At 41.6% G+C, this 24724-nt stretch overlaps 1 protein-coding gene across 5 annotated transcripts in view; it reads right to left on the bottom strand.

Moving 5' to 3' along the window:
• KIF16B (kinesin family member 16B) overlaps positions 1-24724 on the bottom strand; it is a 279293-nt gene that overhangs the window by 200010 nt on the left and 54559 nt on the right. For 4 of the 5 annotated variants that reach the window (XM_045981076.1, XM_045981079.1, XM_045981080.1 and 1 more), the window contains exons 8-12: positions 24358-24526; positions 24036-24167; positions 22703-22878; positions 16094-16159; positions 12851-12910 (exon numbers count right to left, since the gene is read on the bottom strand). In XM_045981076.1, coding sequence (XP_045837032.1) covers positions 12851-12910; positions 16094-16159; positions 22703-22878; positions 24036-24167; positions 24358-24526 — 603 coding nt within the window. Of the gene's footprint in view, positions 1-12850; positions 12911-16093; positions 16160-22702; positions 22879-24035; positions 24168-24357; positions 24527-24724 lie in introns of those variants that run through there. The other variant, XM_045981078.1, reaches the window with a different exon arrangement.

Here is a 24724-nt window from a genome sequence, read left to right as displayed (position 1 = left end):
TGCAAGAACCACGTCAAAATGTGCTTTAAGGGACGATCTTCCATGTGCTTTAGCGCTAGGAAGCCCTCCTCTCCTGAGGAGGCACAGGGCACCTGTTCAAAGTGGAGATCTGGCGGTGTAACCTCCCACAGTTCCCCTTGCCTGAGTCTGCAGAACCCACAAGACCGACTTTGAAAAAGGTCCACAAGTGGTGTCGGGTGGAAACCACTTGCGCATGGAAAATCAACTTCTGTGACACGCGGAGTAACTGACATTTAAGTGGTTTTGGATGAGACACCGGACTTTGCAACTTAAAGAAGTGTCGCAGCAAGTTCTGCTGCAGATTTCAGTCCAATCTGCTAAGAATGCCACTGTAGTTTTTACTTTAATGGCAAGGACAAGAAAAGCTTACATAAAACTCATTAATACGGAGCATACTGGATCCAGAGGGAAATGACCCCCTTCAGCGAGGCCTGTGTTGTTACGTTCTTTCAAGGGGAAATCACAACCACTGGAAACTAACTCCTCTCATCTAGGAGACCTAGACCACTTGCTCAGGAAAGCTGTATGTAGCTGGCAAAGCTGGTGCTAGAGAGTAGTACATGAGATTTTAGAAACGTATAGCCATCTCCCCTCCTTTGCAAGTAACAGAACATCCTGGTCATAAATATCTACATGGCACCTGGGTTCGTATTTCTTGCTCAGTAGATGCCCACTTGCTAATTATACTGTCTTACAAATACATGCCTTTTTTTTTTTAAGGATTTTATTTATTTGACAGAGAGAAAGAGCACAAGCAGAGGGAGGGACAGGCAGGGGTAGGAGGAAGAAGCAGACTCCCTGCTGAGCAGGGAGCCCAATGTGGAACTTGATCCCAGGACCCTGTGATCATAACCTGAGCCAAAGGCTGGTGCTTGACGAACTGAGCCACTCAGGAACCCCCAAATACGTACTTCTTAAAACCATCACTTTTGCTTAAAAAAAAAAAAAAAATCACTCTGCTGCCTGGAGTTAAGAGAAACTGCTGTCATCCTTAAATAATGCAAAGCGAAAAATCAAGCAGGATACTAAGCAAAAGTAATCTCTTAAAACCTGCTACTGCATTACAGATGGAGGGCAATGCCAGTTCCCTGCTCATAGTAACTGTTGCTAGGTAGACTGGGCTGGGAAACATCAAGCCAAAGGGGTCAACTGGAAATTAAGCTAAATTCAACGCTCCATATGAAAAGCTGGAGAGGAGAACACACCCACATTGAGGGCTCATTTTAAATAAAGTAATCAATCTAAAGGAGAACAGGAAAATGCATTTGAATACAGGGAATGCGTTGTGTGCCACCCTTGATTCTAACACCAGAAAAGAGCAGTTTCTCTCATATGAAATCTTCACACCACAGTACAGATACTCAACTGGCCCTTTCACATAATTTTCCAGCTGAATATAGGACTTCTGAGTCATAAAGGAAGTATTCGAAAACATTTTCTCTTAAGAAAAAAAAAATGTTTCAGCTACTTTGCATCTCATTTGCACTGAAGATATCTTACACCCCAGCACATGACACCTTTGGCTTCACCAAGACTCACCCACTACCCCTACTGCACAGTGCACAGCAGCTGCGTCTCGACCTCACCCCAGCTCCCAAGGGAGGCCCTGGTTCATCTCAACCAATCAGGGTCACCCATTCCCTTATCAAAGTGATTGATTTGGCTTGACAAGTCAAGGCCAATCCGCACAGGGTCTCTTCCTGGCCCCAACAGTTGGTTCAAAAACATACCATTCAGGGCAAAGCTCAGAATTCTGTTGGGGACTCTCAAACCCAGAACCCTCGAATTTAGACGGTGTGGCAGGTGGAAATAAGCTGTGAATGCTACTATTGCTTTGCCATTCCAAGACCAGAATGTGTGAGGATGAAGTCATTACAACAACAAAAAGGCTTAACCAAGAACAATCCCAGAGAACCAGAGCCAGTGCCTTGATCAAACCATGCCTAAAACACCTGCTACCTCCAGACCATTACTCTTCTGTGAGTTAATAAACTCCTTTACCTTTTAAGCAAGTTTGGAACTGGATTTCCTACTACTTGAAATAAACAAACATAAAATGCTACACCATAAAATGTCTTAGAAGAAATGCCACATTGTAACCGCATAAAACTATATACTTTTAAAAGCTTCTGTAGAGGTTAATTTTTTTTTTCTGCCCAGTTGGGAGGACATCTGTTACTGGCACTTTTACATATAAGAGGATGGATTCCCAGAAACCAAACAAATAAAAAATGGTTAACATTACTGTAATGCTTATACTGCTGACTATGTGCTGGACCGCACTGTAAACATCCCATAAGTGTTCATTTGTCACCTTACGTGACAGGTATGATTATTGACAGCATCTTACAGTGAGGTTCTGGGAATCAGAGAGGTCAACGTGACCCAGGCCAGAAGAGTGCAGGCAAAAGTCTCTTGGTGAAGCAGGCTGCGAGCCATCTCCTCACTCCATACCCTTCCCCTCCCCTCCCCATCACACACTCCTCTCCAAACCCACAATGGCTAGAACTCATCCAAGATGACTTAGATGTGCTCCCGGGTGACATGAACAATAAACTGATCTGTACCATGACATGGTCACTTTCTAAGACCCCTGCCAACAAAACCAAGTTCCTACACTTCAGCACACCCAGTGAGTTCAGGTGCACATAAAGCACACTTTCATATGACCAAGCAATCTTTTCCTCCCTGACCGTGGCAATAAATATGCAGTAAGAGCCCGTCAGCGCATATGCCTCACTGCCAAAGATCAGAAGGAAAATCCCCTATGTATTCAAAATAATTTATCGCATGGTTCCAACATTTAACAGGGTGCATTTGACTTATTTCTGAGCCTTTTGCTCCAGAAACGTTATTCAAAAGTAAGAACCAACATATACTTGTGTTGCCTTTATTTATGGGCAGTTCCTTCAAGATGAAAACTGCCATGGAAAATATGGTAGCCTTGGCATTATTAACAGCATGGGAGCGGGTTCTGGGAACCACTCGCTTAGCCTCTGACCCTGCCAAGTTCTTCAGTCAACCTCCAGTGCTGTAGTGTTGACAGTGGTTCCCCCCCCATTCATTATCGAGTCGCAATTTCAAAGAACAATGAACTGCATTACTCTGCCCTTCATCTTAACAAACAGTTGCAAGAGCAGAACTTTAGAAAAGGGAGAACACACAGTCTGAGGGAAATTAACAGCCAGAGTCTAACTTCCATGAGAGACTGACAAATTAACTTCATACCAAGTCAAGCACAATCACATCTTTTTCCTCTTGCTTCAGATCAAGAAAGAACCAAGGAGATAGTACATATGAATGCACTAAAAAAGATAAAGGGCTCTGCACATGGGGCTTTTGTAGGTGACTTTTGTTCAAACACGAAGTTAGTCTTCAGATTAGAGTGGGGGAGACATACAAGTTCTTAGAACACTCTCTCAATTCATCTTTATTGCAACCCCTATCCCAAATCCTCTCTCTTCTCCATACCATCCTCTGCAGAAACACAGGAATACATGCTCACACATATACACTCTGTTGCAAATCACTGTCACTGGATGGTAAGGCAAGGGGACAAGGAATGAGAACAGAGAAAAAAGATGCTTGTGGTCACATTTTTTTGCAAAAAATGGAAAGAATCACCGCTCATCCTGAAGTCATGCTATTGGGTAATTCCCTCACACCTAACCCTGGTTTTAGCCACATGAGTAGCTTTGGCCAAGGAGACATTATCAAATGAAGTACAAGTGAAGGTTTGAAAAATGCTTCGATACTGGGTCTCAGCCTCTCAAGAGACCACCCTATCAATGAGTCCAAGGATGGGAGAAACGAGGCCAGATCATGCACGGGTGACACCAAGCCAACCACCAGCCATGTGAGTGAAGCCATTCTCGACCATCCTGGGAATCCGATGAGCCAGCCTATATCATGAAATCATGGAAAATATTAAGTCTTTTAAAGCCACTAGGTTTTAGGGAAGATTGTTATGCAGCAAAAGTTCTCCAACTTGTCTTGAAACATTCTCAGAAATAGGAGAACACAGTTGACCACATTCAACCATTATTCGCAGAACACTTCCTAGTTATAAAAAAAACTAGTATATAAAGCACTAGAATTTATGAGAGATACAAAAATGAACAAACATGTTCCCTGACCTCAGGAGTTTACAACCTAACAACAGGAACGATAAGCCTACATTGATGAACTCATTCATAACAACTTCTCTAGTGACATATCCCCACGCCCGGCCATTCTAGCCTTCTATTTATTCAGCGTTCAAACCTTTTCAGCAGCAAAAGAAACAGAAACTATATCCTCATGGAGTTTACATCCGAATGGATATCAATGTTACAAATGCTTTCTAGGTGAGTGGCTCAGTTGGTGAAGTGCCCAAATCTGGATTTCAGCTCAGGTCATGATCTCAGGGTTTTAAGATCAAGTCCTGCCTTGGGTTCATGTGCTGAATGTGGAGCCTGCTTAAGATTCCTTCTCCTTCTCCCTCTACCTCGTGCCCCATGCATGCTCTCTCTCTTCCCCTTAAAAAAAAAAAAAAAAAAAAGCTTTCTATGCTTATGCTTCTGGGGCTTTTCAAAGCACTATAGATATATTAATACAGATATATTTATAATTAATACAGATTAATTATTAATTAATATAGATTAATATAATTAATACAGATTAATACAGATATATTAATACATTTAGCATAAGTTATCTTTTTAAGTAAACTTAATAAAATACTAAAACTGAAAAGTAAGACATTATGTAGTTTACATAATCTGAAGCCTCAAACATCACACATCAGAGGAAGGGACTATATTGTTTTGTCAACAATCTATTTTCTTAAGAACTGTATTTATTTGAGGGAGAGAGAGAATCAGAAGCAGACCACACTGAGCACAAGGCCTGATGTGGGGCTCCATCACACAATTGTGCGACAATGACCTGTGCCAAAACCAAGAGTCAGACACTTAAGTGACTGAGCTATCCAGGTGTCCCAAAAAATCTATTTTTAAAAGGAGAAGAGAAGTTATGGGAGTTTAACAAAGAATGCACGATTGGGGGGGAAAGTTTCCTAGTGCTAGAATATAACCATCTCCAAGAGGGCAAGGGTTTTTTTGGTTTTTGGTTTGTTTTTTTTTTTTTTGGTTGGTTCATTGGCTATACCCGATGCCTAGAACTATACCTAATACAGAAAATGTTCTCAATAAGCATATGTTTACTGAATGAGGGAGGGAGAGAGGAGAGGTCAAGAATGGATGGATGGATAAACGGGTGGTGAACAGATGGATGGAAGAGAGAAAATGAGTCAAGCTGGGCAACCCATTACAGGGAGGGTATTCTTAAATTCATAGTAACACTTAGAAATTCTTTATCGATTCAGGCAGTAATCCTAACTTATTAGCATATTGGTATGTCCAAACAAAAAATGCTCACTACCTCTCATCCCTTCTTTACCAAAAAGCTTTCAAAAGTTTGAAAATAAAGTTTTTAAAACTTACAAAAATGAAACTCACATGGCAGTTACTAAGATCATAAAGGCATGACCCGCACATGGACGGCACTAATAAGCAGGTGCTCAGCTGGACCGACTCTCTTCTCACAATAAAAACCAAAGGGGAAAGAGCACTGACTTCCAAAACTCCCACTGCAGCCAGTCTCTGCTTGGATGAACACTTGGAAATTCAATGTAGTATCTTCACATAGCCAAATGAACCCTAGAGACAATGCTCTGTATTTTTAGATGCCATTATAAGCGAGAAACAGTATGTGAGACTGTGTGAGGTCAGAATTTTGAACCATCAAATGCCCAAACAGTTGCTAAAAAGGAAGGTGACCCATGATTGACAGAGATGCCTCCTCCTTAACCCAAAATCTGGGCAAAATTGATGTCCATAAACAAAATTCTATCCTAAAGCTGCCCCCAGGTTCATTCTTATACCAAGAAGAGGTCAAGATTAACTACATCTGAAGGAGACAAAGGCCACAAAGCATCACCTCTCCCACAATTTGTTTGTAGGTTTTCTAGAAACCAGAGGATTTGGTGCCCTGGGCGGTGGGAATCCAAAGGCCCGCCTCAATCCGCTGAGCAACAGCCCCAGTTATTATTGCTGCTTCCAAACCCATTATACTCCCCAACACACGTCTGCTCCGTGAAATGGAAAACCACAGACAGCCTGGGAAAAAAAAAATCTTTTATGGGTTGCCATGATCTTCCAGAGACAAAAGTTCAGTTGACTGATTCTATCATAAAACAGAGATCAGCTGGTTTAAAGTAGGCATATCCATGAAATTCAAGCTCAGAAAACCATATGCCAAGAAAGGAGTCCAATTTCATTTTACTCCATTTCTTATTAGTCAAAACATTCTGAAAAAGTAAAACATTTTCTTCCATCAAAGTGTTAACCAGCTCTGCCAAGTGCCTGTCGTGGCCTGCCTCTTCTCTTCCCCAGAGATGAAATATTAAGACACCAGTATGATTTAAACTTAAATCATCTGCATTAGGATCCCACCATCACATAGACTCAAGTATGCTCCATCCCCCACATTCAGCAAACATTGCTTACTGTGTGTGTGCAAGAAAAAAAAAAAACACACTTAATTAATGTCTGAAAACAACAACAACAACCTTCATTCGACTTCTACAACCAGCTCACTTTCCAAGGGCAAGTCTCTCCAGTTGCAGCCTCTGCATCTGGGCAGCCTGCTTCCTCCCTGACCCTCCCTGGTGCCAAGTCATAGTCAGATGTCCTGTGCAGGGCAATGAAAACACAAAAGCAAGTCAGACCCTGAGTCATCAAAGGGTATGTTTTCAGGAAGGAGGAGACCCTATTTATTACAAAATGGGAAGAGTAGCCAGCGCTGGCGGGAGTCAGAGAGCACTTTCAGGCTGCAGGCAGCACTTTGCGGTCAGGCTGGGCTCTGGACGGCCCGGCCCGTGCCCAGAGTCAGCGCTCCCTTCTGCCATGCCATCTGTCAGGCACTCGAGAGCTTTATGCTGCGGTCCAAACTGACTGTGATTTATTTTGAAGCACAGAATTCAAGGAGTTATCTGGAAGTCAGATAACATATCTTTGAGCATTTTTTTTTCATTCGTTGATGAAATGTGAGAACAGAGAAATCAAACCATTTCAAACCAAAGAGGTATGTAAAGGGTAGGGTGGGGGAGGGGAGGAAAGTGGAATGGACAAAGCATTTGGGGGCTCGTTACTTGGAAAAACTCATCAGCAGTAAAACATATGGGATTTATAAAAAGCCAAGCCAAAAGGCACACAGGAGGGGTATCAAGTAGTCACTTTATAAACCACTTCAAACACTGAGTAGCTGGCACAATATCGAAGCTATGCAAACGGGGAAACGATACCGTGGCCTCGGGAACGCACTGATCCAGGCTTCTAGTTGCTGGATTTATCACAACATTAAGTTCCAAGACCCAAGAGAGTTATCACCGTTTAACACAAATTCAGCCAGGATGAAAAACATATTGGGCAGCATTCTAAGAGACTAGAAAGAGAGAGGAGAAAGGGACAAAGAGTCCAGACAGAGTCTTTGGGGCTGGCACAGCATGGCAAGAGACTGGGATGTGGAACTCTGGTAGCAGACCAGGTCAAACCATGAAACAGAAACTACTTCAGGGCTTACATCCCAGGGGCTTTAAACAGGGAATTGGCTGAAGGAAGAGCCTGAAAGCCATGGGGGATGATGAGGCTACCCTCAAACTGATGCCAGCGGGAGCGGGCATCACTCGTGGGCAGGAGGGACACAGGGGTATCCTGTGTCACCAGGCAGGATGGCACCCGGGAGGGGTCGTGTGGATGCCACAAGAAGCTGGAGAGCGAGAGGTCTGTTCTCTCGCTCCAATCTCCCCGGGAGTTGCACAGGAGCCCATCAGGCCCCGGAAGTCCATCCCTCATGACCCAGGGCAGAGCTGGAGAAGGGGAAGAAGAGTTCTGACAGCAAAGAAACCGAGCCTGTTCCCCATTTCCTTAAACACAAGGGTGCAGACCCAGGAATCCAGGATTCTGACAGAGCACCTCTGAGGGGGAGCCTGCGAGCCTGCAGCTCCGACCAGCTCACAGATGATGGTGATGCTGCTGGTCCAGGAGTCACACTTCGAAAGGTGGGTATCTAACTGATCCAGATGAAGGACGGGACCATAATCTAAAGCAAGGCAGCCACAGCACACTCCTTCCAAAGATTAAAAAAAAAAAAAAAAAAAAACAAACACACTCACCAACAAGCCTTTCAAAGAAGAATGAGGAACATACGATGGAAGGTAGAGGTAGGAACAAGACCACTGTGTGCACGACACCCCATGTTATTTCTCCCACCGCTCCATCAGCTGTGTATGCTTCCGGGTCATGAGGGGCTGAACGTTCCCCCTGAAATTCAGCTGTTGAAGCCCTACTCTCCAGTACCTCAGAATGTAACTATATTTGGAGACAGGACCTTTAAAGAGGTAATTACACTAAAATGAAGCAGTTAGGGTACAATCTGCCCAACGTTCTTATAAAAAGAGGCGATTAGCACACAGGGGGTGACCAGCGGTGCAAGCACACTGAGAAAAGGCCACGTGAGGACACAGAAGGGCGCCAACCACAGGTCAAAGAGAGAAGCCTCAGGAGAAACCAACCCTGCCAACACTATGGTCTCAGACGTCTAGTATCCAGAACTGAGAAAATAAATTTCTGCTGTGTAAGCACCCCAGTCTGTGAGGTTTTGTCTGACAACCCTAGCAAATTAATATAAAGGTCTTGGTTTTTGTTTCTGGATACTACTTGAATGCAGTTAAGTTTTCGCTGCATGCCTGCTCTGTAGGGAAGCTGAGTTCCAAAAGCTGGCTCACAGGATAATAAAGAGACAGTCCTTGGCCAGACCCTGCTCCTGTTCAGAAGGAGAAATCAAGGCAACCAACCTCAGGTTGTGATGGTTGCTGTGGCAGAGGTAAAACCGAATGCTATAAAGGTGCAAGAACAAAATCATTCCAGTTGGGCAGAGGGAGGAGAAGTCTGACTAGAGAGAGCACGTCCACATGGATTCTGACAGGCCTAGAAAGGGGAAGGAAGCATCTGGAATGGTGGAGCAACACAGGCAATGGCCAAGAAACACTCAGAGACCCATCACGCAGGTATGCGCTGGGACCAACAGGACTTCTGGCAGGGTGGGTGGGATGCCAGGGGTCCTGGGGCAGGCAGAACTGTCCAAGTAAACAGGGAATGGAGAAGACCACTGCCTCTGGGGGTCTGGACTTGAATTTCCAGGAAATGAAGACTAATGAAAATAAGGAAGGCAGATTAAGGGGCAAGAGAGTGGATATACAGAGTACATCATGGAGGAAAATAAAACTCTCATTACCCAACTGCCCAAGAACAGCCTCCTTAAGATTAACATACTTTGTACCTTCAATAGCCACTTTCAAAATAACTCCAAGGACTGTATTATGCTGTAGTCTATTCACTTGGATCTAGGGAAGAGGTTGCCATCCACCCTGATTTCTAAGCTAGGAACCAGGGTATGTGACAGTTGTGGGTTAAGTGTCATGACTCAGTGAGTCAGAAAGGGAACAGAAACCTGAGATCCAAGTCCCACAGATCAAAGCCTAAGGCTGTCACTGTCACCATGGTGCCCCCAGCCTGGCTGCAAACAGCCATCATCCCTTCTCAGAGCACCAGTCTGGCCGGCTGCCTTCCACTCTCCCTCCACCCCCACACAAGAGGGCCTTGGATCACTCATCCAGAGCAAGGGAAGCCACAGACCAAATTAAAAGAAGGGAACAAAGTTACTCCTTGGCTTGTGAGCATCCAGGAGCTCAGGATTTAGTGATTTAAAAGGAAATGAAGGGATTTCCATGTGTAATTCTGCCATTAAGGGACCTCTGCCTTACACACTGACTGAGACCCCTGCATGAGAGGGGACTCCCATTTACTCCTGAAGCAACTCCACGTAATGAATGCTGATAGACTAATCCTGGGTCTCATAACTGAAGGAGGAGATACAAGCATACAGCACAGATGGCTCAATACTGACAAAGAAGATCATTCTGATGACCGAAAAGATGGGTCATGCTCCTCTCCTTGGTCCTCTCTTGAAACAATACCCATGTGTCTCCTCTGAAACGACTCGCCGATACACTTGGACAAGAAAAAGCAACAAGGCAGACACTCGTGGTACTAACAAACACCAAATCCGCCCTTGCCTCTCCCTTCAATCCCCTGAATATTTTAACTCTCTTCATTCTTCTCCCCAAAAGTCTCTCCTTGCGTGTTCAGAATTGGGAGCTTGAAAAGGCCAATAACTGGCAAACAGGCAGAGTCCACAACTGGGTCCTGACAATGAACATACTCCTGGGAATTTATTGGTTCACTGGGCCGGTCTCTACAAAATGTGCGAATTCTCTAAAGACCAAGTTCCCAGAATTTGAAGGCTCACCTTTTAACATGGGCGTGTGTAAATTAAACCACTGATCTCAAAGCAGGTTGCACAATTACACCGCTGGCATCACTTTATTGTGAATGAAGTGTACTTCTTTCCCTCTTGATTTTCAGTTCAGCCAAGTGACCTGCTTTGGTCAACGTGATGCTAGCAGGCACAGTGCAAACAGAAACTTGAAACGTGCTTGTACAACTAGGCCTGCCTGCCTGTACCTTAGCCAAGACCATGAGAAGAGTATACCCTGGACAACAGTTGGTCCAAGAGGCTAAGAGACATGTGGAGCAGACCCCAACCCACCCACAGCCTGGACCCCAGCCCAGCCAACCCCCAGCCAACCTGCACACGCATGAGAGAAAATGCTATTTTAAGTCACTGGGTTGGAATGGGTTCTATACATCATTACTGGAGAAAAAGCTGACCGAAGGAACAGTCTGACAACAGAAACATGGGAAGGGATTTCATAAACCACACAGATACAAACTCATCGGATAACAAGCCCTTTCCTCATCGATTTCCAAAGCATGTTTTCAAATACAGCATTTGCGTAGCTGCCTTTTTTTTTTTTTTAACCTCAGGCTTCAGGCATTGTCTTCCAGTAAGACAGCTCTTAAAATATCAAACGTGAGCAGAAAACCACTATAGATTTAAAACACAAATACCAGCAGAGAAATCCAAAATGGGCTTATAAGAGCAAGAGCTGGAAAAATGTGAAATATCATCAGCTTTCCTCATAACCTTTAACACCTAGCACACCTCACATTTCCACTCTTCTCATCTGAAAAGTTATAGAAATATAAAAATAAAGAGATTTATGAATAATAGAATTGGAATGGCAGGACGACTTAACTTCAGGGCCCAGGATCACCACAGGAGGAAAAACGTAACAAAGGAGCAGAGGGGTCCATCATGGCGGCTCTCGGGCCAAATCTGGCTTACTGTGTGCAGCTGTCACAGAACCCCTTCTCCAGGCACCAGGGCTGCACACAGCAGAAGGGAGAAGCTAGAGTCTTCAGGGTACTGCTGCGCTGCTGCCTGTGCTGAATGGCATACACGCAGTGATTTTCAGAGCTAACCATTTGGTTTCCCTCCTCCTCAAATGGAACAGATTTCCTTCCTCTCTCTCAGCAAATTTACTGAGCAAAGTGTACACTGTGCCATGAAAGGTCAAACGACATGGGCTTCACAGTCAGGGGTGGTGGCCCTGCTTCTGAGAGCTGATGCTGCTGCAGGTGAAAACTACCCACGTCTTGTGGTGGGGTGTAATTCCACACCTGACTACCCTGAAATGTGAGTGAGGTCCTGGCTCCGTTTTCCACACAAAAATCTCTTGACACAGGAAATAACAAGGAAGTACCTCAAAATAATACGACACTATCATCAGAACCAGAAGGGGAGAAAAGAAAGGGTGGACTGGGAAACCCTCACTCAGGGCCGTGCTTTCTGTTACCAGAAGTGTCAGCTCTCAGACACCACAACCCACCCACACTGAGCAGCACAGCACAACCTCCCACCTCACCAGAAAGTCTTTTCAAGCCCCAGAGCAGGCCAGGCCACCTAAACGGCACATGGAGAACTGAACACAGTCCACTGCTGACCCCCCTCAGAGTTGTCAGACACAGAACTAACTCGCCCCCATGACACAGTTCAGTGGGTGCTCCGTTTTCAGGTACAGGGAATCCAAGTTAGGGTTCTGCCAAGACATGCAGCTAACCTTCATCTTTCCAGCCTCGCCAGTGGTAGAGGAGACTTCCTTCCTGCCGGGAAGTTTTGACTGAATGGGCCTCAAAAACAAAGCTAGGATTCAGCTGTCTCTGAATCACCTTCTCTCATGAAATCAGACACTAACAAAACTTATATTCAGCTTATAACACACCTGGCACGGCTGACCCTCAACAGATGACTCAGGTTTCCTGCCAACCCAACAAAAACTGGAAACATGAAGAAATACATATGAAAACTGGATGAAAATACAGGATGAAAACTGGAAGCCAATGGCTTCACCATGAGCCTTGTCAAACAGGCAGACCATCTCTGTCTAGCCGCTGAGACAGACAGGTCAAAATTCCAATAGGAAATTACTAGTCCAGAAATTTCTGAAATCTAGCCATGCTAATGCATGCACATACTACAATATTGCCATGGAACATATTTTTTTCCCCCCTCATCTAACATATCGCTTTTACATTGGGTTTAACAAAGGCAGGAAAGATGCCCCCTGAAAATTAAGGATGCCCTTGAATATTAAGGTGAGTTTAATATGTGCTGAGTCAAAATCAAACCAGAAACCCAATCCCCAAAAGTCACTGATCTTACCTTAAGCAAAGCATATAATAGCCATATTTGAGAGAGAAAGAAAAAATGTTTTACCTATTTGAGCCAAGAGAGTAAGATTAAGGCACCGTATTACAGTCCTTACTTTCAAAATATTTTGGGTTTCATTCCACTTATTTGTCCATTCCTTGGTCAATTCTTGAACCTAAAGGAAAAACAGACATGTGTGACTATTCCATAAGAAACTTACTGTGATTTTCTTCTAGAAAGTTTCCAAACTCTTAGAGCTTATCGAAGGATGTACGATATATTTTTTTAATTAGATAGCAATTTCAATCTGTGAAAGAACTATCACCAAAGATAAATCAAACAAGCTAATCTCATCCTACACCTACATTAAGGCAAAGAAAAGAACAGGAAAAAAAATTTGTCAAGTTGCGTAGAGTTTTACAACACTCTTTTTCCTGGTATACTTAAATAAAAGCTGCTTCCTTGGATATTAACTGAAAATGACAAGTTTAAGGATGACAATGTCCCATTAAATCGGTTACTTTTTTCCTGATTATACTTTAGGTATACTTTAGGGTCTAAAAAATAGTGATTTATGTTTCTTTCTAATTAGATGTGGTGATTAAATCACCCTGGGTGCTGCAGTTTTCTTTAAAGGATAATCTGCTTTTTTAGCTAATTAATAGGGTTTATAAATCTCATTCTATCTTTAAAAGAAAAAAGCTTTTTAATTAACTCTTTTAGCAAAAGCAAAAATCTTTTGATAAAAATCAGCTTCTTCCAGTCTGCTATAACTCATGGGAGAAAGCATCCACAATTTTTGAACACAGCACAGTTGGAAACTGCTTCACAAATTTAATGAAAATATTCTGCTGGTTTCATAAAACTTTTTAAATGGTCCAGTACATGATTCTAGTAAGTAACCCAGTGGTACAGTGCCTGACTGAGAGGTAGAAAAAACAGAATGTGTCCCGTAAAAAGGATATCCCTGAAGCTAAAACAGAGTAATGGCGGGGGGAGGGATATGACATGATTAGACAGAAGACACTCTGTCCTTTGAAAGCCTTTCTCCTAATTTAACACCTCTGCCCCTTCCGCACTCTTGTCCCATCTGAACTTACTGCTCTTCCCACTGAGAAGGTGGCTTACTTAACCAGGCCAAAGTGCATGCCTAATACACTTGCCGCACACTCTCTTCCGAGGGAAGCCCCTGCTCACAGGCCACTGAGTACAGTAACTGGAAAGGGCATTCATGTCAGAAACCTCCCTGACAGAAAGCCTTTGTGACTGACAGGAATCAAAGAAACCGGAGCAATGGTTTACCCAAGAGCAAAACCAAAACATACCTAACCCACCTATATCCAATCATTCAGGGGCCATTCACTTTACTCCATTCACCCCCACACAGGGCTGGACTAAGTTAAAATCATTATCTCCTCATTTTTACTAGTAAGAACAGTGAAAATCCATCATCTTCTTGGTTAAAAATAAATAAATACAACACACAGGACCAACCCTCTCTAGCTTTCGTTTTTGCATGTTTTCAATGGTTTGCAAAGACTGTCTTCACTGCCTGGGACTGCACGCATGCTCTGGTCTCTCATCCCCTGTGTGATGCCACCTCAGTCTCTAATGATAGCAGTTAAAGCCACGTGGCTATCAGGGTTTGTTTTGGAGAAGCTTTCAGAGAGGGAATAGTTTTATGCCTTCTTTCCCTAGAGGAGAAGAAAAGGTTAGTGTATGGAATTTACCAATTTATGATAATAATCAGTTAACAGATTCTCACTGGCAATTTATCTACGAAACGCAGCATTCAACAGTAAATGCTTCTGCATTTCACCAGCAGGTATGTTCTCCCTGAAGAAACAACAAGCCTATCAATCCTTTTCAAATTCAATCAAATAATTCTAGCTTTAAACAAATTGTTAAGTATGTCTTGAGTTGATTTTACTATTAAATTTAAAAATAATCTTCATTTATAAAACAGACAGAGGTGGGATACCACCTCTAACAAATGATCAGGTGATAAGATTTATGGCCAAGCAGATAGCAAACAATTGTAAAAGGTCAGCAAAAACCTAGATTAAAAGTTACAAATTGTTATGAACAAGATAGGTAGTCATTTCTGTCACAGCATGTATAACACATTTAAATTAAAATGTTTATTGGTTTCTATTAACTTGCTAGGTACTCCTGAAAACGATTATTAAGAAACAATTTAAGACTATATCAGGACATTTCAAAGCACTCAAAATTAGAATTTGAGTACTAAAATGTAAAATTTCATGAGAAAAATAGGAATTAAGAAACTAATGTTTTTACTAATGCTATTATCAGCAAATTCATTAGCATAATTATCTAGGGAAATGTCAACAAGTTCCTAACTACAACCCAATTTATATTTTCAATATTGTGTAGTCTTGAAGAGCTTACCAACAGAATCTAATTTTCTTTCTCAATCTATTTTAACCATTCAGCACAGTGAACAAATTCCAATCCCCAAAAATGTTCTCAATGCCTGTTTTTCTTTCCACAGAGGAGTGTTTAAAAAAATAAAAAATAAAAAATAGTATAGAACCAGGTCAGCCATGAAACGTCAGGAGCCATAGCATCTCCAGAGCTGCCCTCTCTTCTAGTCACTCCCTGCCACTCACTCTTCCTGCTTCAGCTCTCACTAGCTTGAGGAAAAGTAAGCATCTATCAGTACTATTCGGAGATTCTCCAAGGGCCGCACTTCCCACCAAAACAAAGTAAAAGAATGATTTAAAAAAAAAAAAAAAAAACTAAACAGTGGTCACGCTTCAGCTATGGTGAAGCTGTGGGGACTACCGGTGCCTCATGAATGCTGAACATGGCCTCCCTCGCCCCAGTCACCTCCCCACCCCCCACCCCCATCTGCTCTGAAGGACCCAGCAGCCTTGGGGCTTCATCAGCACTGCCTGCAAGTGAATTTCAATTGCAGTTAACTATCTGTACAAAACATTTATTAAGTCACAGAGAATGAGAAAAGATATATAAAAAGTTGACTATGGTACTTCTTTATTTTTTTTTTTAATATTTTGCTTATTTGAGAGAGAGAGCACACAAGGGGCAGGGAGGGGCAGAGGGAGAAGCAGACTCTCTGCTGAGCACGGAGCTGGCAGGAGTCCAGCTCAATCCCAGGTCGCTGAGATCTCACAACCTGAGCTGAAGTCAGACGCTTAACTGACGGAGCCACCCAGGCGCCCCTATGGTGCTTCTTTAAAAATGGGGTGCAGCAGAGGAAAGGTTAAGTGAAATGAAGAAGGAAAATGAGTTTTGGACAGCAAGTACCAAAAAAACATGCTTAAAATAATAGCAAAAGTCAGGATTGAAAAAAACAACTTGAGGTATCACTTACTCTTGCTTCATTCTGCTGAAGTTTTTCCTCCATACTTAAGGCTGTGGGGGAGTCTAAGAGGGCAATCTACAATTTAAGCCATAAAAGAGAACAGCAATTAGTAAACAGCAATTATCTGCAGGAAGGATTTGTCCACGATTGATAATTATCAAAAAGTACTACATAAACTATTAAGCAGAGGTAAAATGTCTTGTCCCACACCCCCCAAAAAGTGTCAGTCATCACTATGTCTTCAATTGATGGGGTACATATCTCATAATATTCAAAACCATGGCATCCTAGCAAACCTACATTTGCAATATAAATCAGTAAAGCAAAGGAAAAAGACAAACATGTAACATGACATTTTGCCAAAATCAAACACAACCTAAATCCCTAGATCTGAAAGGATTCATCTGTTATAAACACACACACAATGTAAAAATTCAAAAAGAAGCATAAATCTTGCTCAACCCCAGGCTTCTGAGATTTACCCACCTTGATACATGCAAATGAAACTCATTTATTTTCACTGCTGGATTACACTCCATGTATGGTATGGCTACACCACAATCTATGTACCCATTTTTTTTTTTAAATCTATATTGCAAAGGTATAAAGATTGACATAAGAATGATAAACACCAAAATCAGGCTAGAAGTGGGACAAGGCAGACAGAGCAGGAGAGGCAAAGAGAGCCAGGTGGGAAACACAGCAGCTCTGACTGTATTTGGGAACTCATAATCTGAGAGGGAGGGACCTAGTACTCCCTAGGATGTCATCAGAAGAAAAGGGGTCACAGAAAAGGTAGAGATGAGAGCACACAGTCAACAATGTAACAGCATTGCATGGTGACAGATGGTAGCTACACTTGTGGTGAGCATAGCATGTAGAGAAGCTGAATCACTCTGTTGTACAACTGAAACTAATGTAACAGTGTGTCAACTAGACAAAAAAAAAAAAAAAAAAGGGGTCTTCCTCCCTCCCCATCCCACAGGCAACCAGTCTTAGCCAATATGCTGGGTAAACCTACAATTTTTCTGGTCGTATGCAAGCATATTTTTGTTGTTTTTTAAACAAACAGCATGAATACTATTCTGAATAGTGCCATTTTCACTCAACAATATATCTTGGAGAAAATTCAGTACAAATAAATCCACTTCATTAATTCCAACACATTGTGCAATATTCCATGATATGGATATTCCATAATTTACGTTAGTACTTCCCTCTTAATGGAAATGCAGGGGTTTTTCTAATCATCTGTTTTACCAGCAATGCTATAAATGACTATCCTATACCAGTTGCCTACCTTATACATAGCTGTATCGATAAATTCCTCGAAAGGAATTTGTGAGTCATTTATATGTATGATTTTCTTTTTAATTGCCAACTTGTCCTCCTCAGAGACTATAGCATTTTTTCATTATTATTTACTTCTCAATTTCTATTCAAATGAATGTAACAGCCACAAGGTGATCTTCTTGGGCTCAGTTCAACATTCAGGCTAACAAGACTACCGGGGGCCACACTTGGCCTCTGTCTCCTCAGCAGACAGCAGAGCTAACGACAGGATGGCAAGGTCCTCATGAAGTCTCTGCAACTGTCCTCACAGCTGTCAGGAGCTATTGTCTTTGGCCCTCTCGAAGGGTTGAGACTCAAACCTGCAGGTTGGGGGGCTCACCTTGGCTTAGACACCCCACACCCCACAGGAGGCAACATCTCTTGCAGAGGCCTATCCCCCGAGGTCCACAAGAGACACACCCAGTTACCAGTCACTGCACTCAGGGAAACCCAAAATTATGGCTTCCGGTACACACTTATAGTTTATGTATAGTCCGTCCTAATCCTGATGCAAGTCTTCTAGAAGGGGTCATTTTTATCATCAGAGATGTTGCCCTGTTCTAAAGCTGGCATCCCATGTTTATCCAAATTAGAGAGAATAAAGCCAGCAAGTTAACCGTTAGTAAAGCAACTTCATCCTTAGTGAAGGGAGAAGAGTTCTGCTAACGCATGAGGACGGCACATCAAGGCAGCACCTAGCACACTGTCTTGCACCCAGAGGGTACTCAACAAAGAGGTGCCAGGGAAGAAATGCAAATGGCGGACGTTATTATGACTGCACTGTTGATATATGATCGACAATTTTCAAAACAATCAGCAACCCCTTCACCACATGGCCAATTTTACAGACTCCACTCTTGGCATCTTTCCTCTCTATTCAAAGCTGAAACATTCCTACCGCATCAACTACTCAGCAGATAGTCAGACTGAACACAAGCATGCAGGCTATCATGACCATTACACCTTTTGGAAACCCGACCTGAGTCCTTTTAAAAGAAATTTTGGGTAAAACTAAACCATTTTCAATTAAACTACTCTTTGCAGGGTGTCCATTTAGAAGAAAAATGTTCAGGATTAAATAATAGTCAGATGAAGTTCATGCATTAAATCAATTACACTACATCAAAAATGCAGCGGTATCAATGCTACTAACCACATGGACCAGCACCTGCTGCCTCCCGCCCTTGCCAACGTACTCTGCAGTCAAGCATTGTGGAGCTGTGCCCATCCAATAGGTTTTTTAAAAATTTAGAGGTATAATTTACATGCAGCAAAATATACAGCTTAATGACTATTTGTCAGTGTGCCCATTTTTGCATATATATTCATTTCACTCTTCTTAGTATTTGCATTTACTGGATTTCAAGGGACACTGAGCATGTTTTCATAGATTAGGAACCATCCAAAACTTTTTTCTGTGAACTGTGCTCATATCCTTTGTTCACTTTTCTATCAGCTTGTGATCTTTTATCTTTTTTCAATATTTCATTTATTTGAGAGAGAGTGAGAGAGAATGAGCAAGCACATGGGGGGGGGGGCGCAGAGGGAGAAGCAGGCTCCCCCGCTGAGCAGGGATGCCCACATCGGCTCGATCCCAGGATCCCGGGATCATGACCTGAGCCGAAGGCAGACGCTTAACAGACTGAGCCACCCATGTGCCCCTATCTTAACTTTTTTAATAGAAGCTCTTTTCATAATAAAGAAAGTACAAGTTGGCAATCTTACTTTCCTGGTTTGCACTGATTAGAGCAAATTTTCATGGTGTCATATAAATATGCTATGTTGTTCCTTAGCTTGGTCTATATGAGCTGTCATGAAATGAGAAAGAGGAGTTATGGTTCCCTGTGGCAAATGTTTTTAGCTTTGTCTACTGCTATTTCCTATAGTGTTGTTGTGGGTTTTTTTCCTTTATAAAAGCTGACATCATGTTTGATTTTAATTATGAATTGCACTCTTTTCTAAAATAAAGTGCCTTTTTTACGTATACATAATATATATAAAATATAAAAACAACATAATGCAGTTTTTGTACCTCCTTCTTTCCCCTTGAATTACCTAGTGGGCCTGTGCTTGGTCTTACAAACATCATGTAACAGTTTTACTATGTGACCCTCTCAGAGATGTGTCCATCTTAAAAGTTTGCACGTGATGACATTTTTATTATCCAGCTATCATTTAAAGTTTCTCTGTGACTCCAGCTACACAAATAAGAAATCCATTCTACTTCCACCTTCTCTTCTTGTCTTTCTTCACCTCCTGACTTCTCTGGCTTATTTCATTTCTGTATTGTCTAATTTTCTCATCTCCAGATACATTCAAGAGAAAAGGAGTTCACAGACATTCTCTCTTGCCAGATTCAAAGCAGAAGTCTGAAAATATGCTTTAAATGTAACAAAAGAGAATACTTGAAAAGACAAGTGATCAAAATGCTTGACTTCATTAACCATCTGAGAAATGCACACTAAAATCCTTCTGTAGCCCAACTCTGCATCCGTCGGATGGTTACAAGAGAAATGGGCAATCCCATTTGTGTGGCTGGGGACCTGCAGCAACCGGAGCTGGCACCTTCATACATTGACGGTGGATTCTAACTTGGTAGAGGCTCTTTAGAAAACCGTCTGGCAGTATTTGCTAAAACTGAAAAAATATACACCTTCTGACCCACGAACTCCACTCTTAGGTATAAACCTAGTCAAAATGCAGCTGTACCTTCACTAAAAGACATGGAGAAGAGACTCAATAGCAGCACTAACAGCCCTAGAAAGGAAACTCCCCAAATGCCCATCAGAATTAGAAGGGAGAAATGAGCTGGGACACAGGTGTCTGATGGAATTCAGTATTCAAGGGACAATGAACAATCTACAATTACAGGCAACAACATGGATCAATCTCACAAACACAACACTGAATGGAAGAGAGGAGATCAAAGGAGTATATACTTTGTATAAATGAATTCATTTATTTATAAATGAATTCATTTATACAAAGAACAAAAACAGGTGACAGTAAAACCTAATCTATGCCCTCAGAAGTCGGGGTAATGGTTACTCTTGAAGGAAATGGCAGGTAGCACCTGGAAGAGGGGCATCAAGGGGGTCTTCCAGAGTCCTGGTAAGTTCTGTTCCTTCATATGGGTGCCCGTTAGACGGTAGATTCAGCTTGCGAACATTCACTGATCTGGATACTTATAATATGTAATTTTCCTGTACATACACAATTCTTCAATAAAGAGCTCCTATATATATGTGTATATACAAACCACTACATATATATCTGTATATCTCTATCTGTGTAGTAGGAGAAGCAAATACACGTTCGATTCTTGTGCTTTATTTACGTTGTACTTTTGAAACTCTGATGCAATTGACAGTGGGCACTGGCAAATACATAAACTTATTAAAAGGAGGAGCTGATTTTTATTTAGCTGTCCTTAAGCAAATAATGGAACTTTGATGTGAATATTCAGTGAACCATGGCAGCATTTGGAATATCACCAGAATAGAGCAATGTCATCAGAAAAAATTATAGAGATTTTTTTAATGGGCACTTAAGAACACCTGCTTATTTTATTGAGCATCACAAATTTAATTAATTTAGGATAAGCCTGTGTTGTCTCACAACAATTTCTAGTTTCATAGTGTAATAAATTATTTTAAATTGGGATTCCTGTTTTTACTATAATGTATTAAGTTTAACAAAGAATTTTATCTTTAATGCATTCTAAAATAGACTTAACTGTCTCTTCCATCTTCACCCTCAAAACTACAGCAACAAAAATACTCCTTTAATTATGCCGCAGCCATTGGTCATGAAAGAAGATAAAAGACGACTGGCACATACAATACCTCTGAAGACATTCCTCAGATAGAATATGTAAAGTTTTAATAACTTAAAGTTTTCTGCCCGTATGATAAGGCTCGCTTCAAGGATTTCCTCAGTTTAATTTAAAAAGGCTGTTCTTCCTTTTTCCTTCATTCCCATAACTCAGTAAACCATTGAGTACAAGTTGCATCAAGAATTTTCCAAATACTTTCCCTCACAGATAATAGTTTGGGTGATCCTATCACATCACCCCTAAATGTGCACCTCAGATAGGTAATGTTTTAGTAACACTGAAAACAAGATCCCAATAACATGGTGTGCAAATTAAAGCAACTATCATGTCATAAGTTAGAGGAGCCTGACAACATCACATACAGCTGGATCATTCACTCTGGCAACTGCCTTTCACACACAGGAAAGGTCCACATCAAAACATAAAATATACGTGGAGATATTTTTAAGTGCAATGAACAATTCCTATTCAACTGTCATCTGCCACCTTACGAGAAAGAACCATCAGGTGTATTTCAGGACACAGAAAACTCAATGAGGTATTCATCCTGGTGATGGTTTCAGGATGTACTATGTCAAGGGCTTCAAGGGCCATATATTCCTAGATGAAAAGTTGTTCTAGAGAGAGCACTCTGCATTTAAAGAAAAGCATTTTTTTAAGGATACACTTAAGGCATCCATATGTGGGTTAAGAAAATGGGAAGAAACGGATCTTTGTTTATTTCTAACTTGAATCTACGTTGAATATTTTAAAAAGCTATTCCTGGTCTTCTTTCAAGGGCGGTCTTTCTTCACAACAGCATCTAAAACCTATCAGAACCTAATTCACGCTACTCATCTCAAAATGTAACTCCGTGTGTATACTGCGTCGGTTAGCAAGTTCACTGTGAAAAAAACCAAAGGACAAAGCTCCTTCATTAGAACCCCAAAAGATCCTGAAGTAAGGCCATTTTGACAATCAAGCAAGGCCTCAGGGACAACATCTCAGCCAGCCGCAGGCTTGTCACACATGTCACCGTATCACCATAACCACCCCTGTAATGGGCAATACAAAATAGATTCAGAAAGGTCCTCAAACAAGTCTTTCATTTTCAAGTCATAAAATGCATGGGTAGAATTTTAAATATTACTCCAAGCACCTCAATTTCCTTCCACTAATGGAGATTATGCTGCTAATCCTATTGCATGCTAAATTTCCATCCATAATTGATAACTATTAGATAGTTAATCATTTCAGGTTTAGTGGATAAAATCTTCCACATGGAGCCCATAATGAATGCAAAGGCCAATGGGAGGGTAATGTAAAGGAGAGACTGGCTAACTCAATCAAAGCTTTACTTAGCACTTATTTACTCAAATCAATACAACGAGTGAGATAATTGTCTCATTAAGATCTAGAAATAGATGTCATTACTCAAAGAAAATTATCCATAAATCTTAGAAAAACCCAACCTGATTCCCTTGAGCAAGCAGCGTTTTCAGTCTGGCTATTTCGGCACGCAGCTCACGGATGAGTTTGACGTTGGCATCCTCATTAATAGTAGGCTTGTTGATGATGTTTTTGGCTCTATTTGCATAGCGAAGAGTACTTAGAGTTTCTCCGTAATTGACATCAGCAGGTGAAATGGCTGTGAAAAATGAATTCAAAAAATAATTTATCCAGCACTCCATGTTTCAACACAAAGTTGGTTTGTAATTTAAAAGTCAGATTAACCCCAGGTCATTGGATAGACTAAATATTCATTGCCACAGTAATGAATATTAAAAATTATCTAAGATTTATAGGAAAGGTGCTCACTATACCAAATTAAATGTCATTTTGCTCTCCTTAAGTCTAGAATCAGCTAGCTGTCTAACCAACTCTAAAATGAGATATACTCCACTGTGCTTCAAGGAGTTTCTCTGTTGAAGACACATGAAGATGATTTCAAGACTACCTATACATCTCAATATTACACAGAAATTAAAATACTTGTAAAGGTTTTGGCGAAGTCTACCATCTGTAAAAGTCTAGAGCGTGATCATTTTTCAAACAGACAGTAGGTCAGTGTATTCTTCTCTTCTTAAAGTTTGGTGAATTGCCCTCTCCCTCACCACAGCCTGCAGGGCTCAGGTAACTAGATAGTTGCACCGGGGGTACACACCCCAAGACAGAGCCCTTTTCTCCAGCATTTATACAAGGCCTGGGGAGTGGCAGAGATGCAAACATGGGAAGGGAAGAGGAGAAGGGGCAAGCAAAAGTGGAGCTAAAAGTTTCTGAGGGCCCCTAGCAACTGTCTCTCCTTTGCCCATTTTTCTTCTCTGCTACATTTCTTCCAGTTAGTGATAATGCAATAGCAACATCTAGAACTGCTACCATTATTTATGTGCCTTGCTGTTTTGCCTCTCAATTCCTCATTTAAATTTTACATGTACTGCTTTAGAATTGAAAAACAAAAGTTGGGTTATTTTCACTTTATGTTCCTGTACTGATTTTCTCCTGTGAGCTCGTGAAGTGAAAAGTTTCTATCCCATACTTTGAGCAAAGACAGGGTGACAACCATTCTGCACGTGGTATCCCAGCTTGCACACAAATGGCAAGTTTATCTACCTGGGAAATGGGAAGGAAAGTTACTAATAGGATAGTGTAGATGGGATCACAGTGATTTTCTTCAAGATAGAAAAATTATTGTTTTTAAAATTTTTAAAAAGATACTATTTCCCAACGAGACACTTGAAACTTAAACATCTACAGTTAGTTCATATTAAACACTATATGCTGAGGAAAAGAACCTGGAATCCTTACTGGCGATCATGATGGTTTTAGAGTTCCCACCAAGGCTATCTTTCAACAACCAAGTCAAAACAGAATCCCTGTAAGGCACAAAAACTTGCTTCTTCTTCACAAGAGGGTTTGCCGCGTCCTGAGATAAGTCGGCTGCATAGAAGAAAAAGAGAAAAAAAAAAAAAAGGAACAAGAAAACTCGTGATGTTTTTCGCTCTAATTCGGCTTCAGAAAACCTTAAGGCTATAAACTCGCTCTTTAACACAAACATTAAACATAATTGCTTCATGCTAATACAGTATGGTGAAGAGTAATAGGCAGCAGGGGGCAAGCAAAAACCCACCTAAGGCAGAAATGACATTTCCCAGAGTCACGAGGGATTTGTTGATATTCCCCCCTTCCTTCAGTCTGACCCCAGTGGCACCAGTGGCGTCTGCGCGCTCGCTTCCAGCAAGATCGACTAGGTGGATCTTACTCACGGTTTCACACGGCATTTCAGAATCAAATTTTGCCTGCAGCAAAACATAAAAGCAAAATTGAAGGGGTGTAAAGAGCACTGATGTTGTTTGTGATACAAATCCTAATTATTTTCCACTCCTCACTGTGATCTCTCAGGGTAGGGTTGTTTTTCGTTTTTTGCGTTTTTGGGTTTTTTAATCTTGTTATTTCATCGGCCTTCTCACTGATTACAGAAACTTCCAGATGAAACT

Source organism: Meles meles, chromosome 16 (assembly GCF_922984935.1).
Source record: "Meles meles chromosome 16, mMelMel3.1 paternal haplotype, whole genome shotgun sequence".
NCBI lineage: Eukaryota > Metazoa > Chordata > Mammalia > Carnivora > Mustelidae > Meles > Meles meles.
The sequence above is the reverse complement of the archived record's forward strand: the minus strand, read 5'-3'. Positions and strand labels throughout refer to the sequence as shown.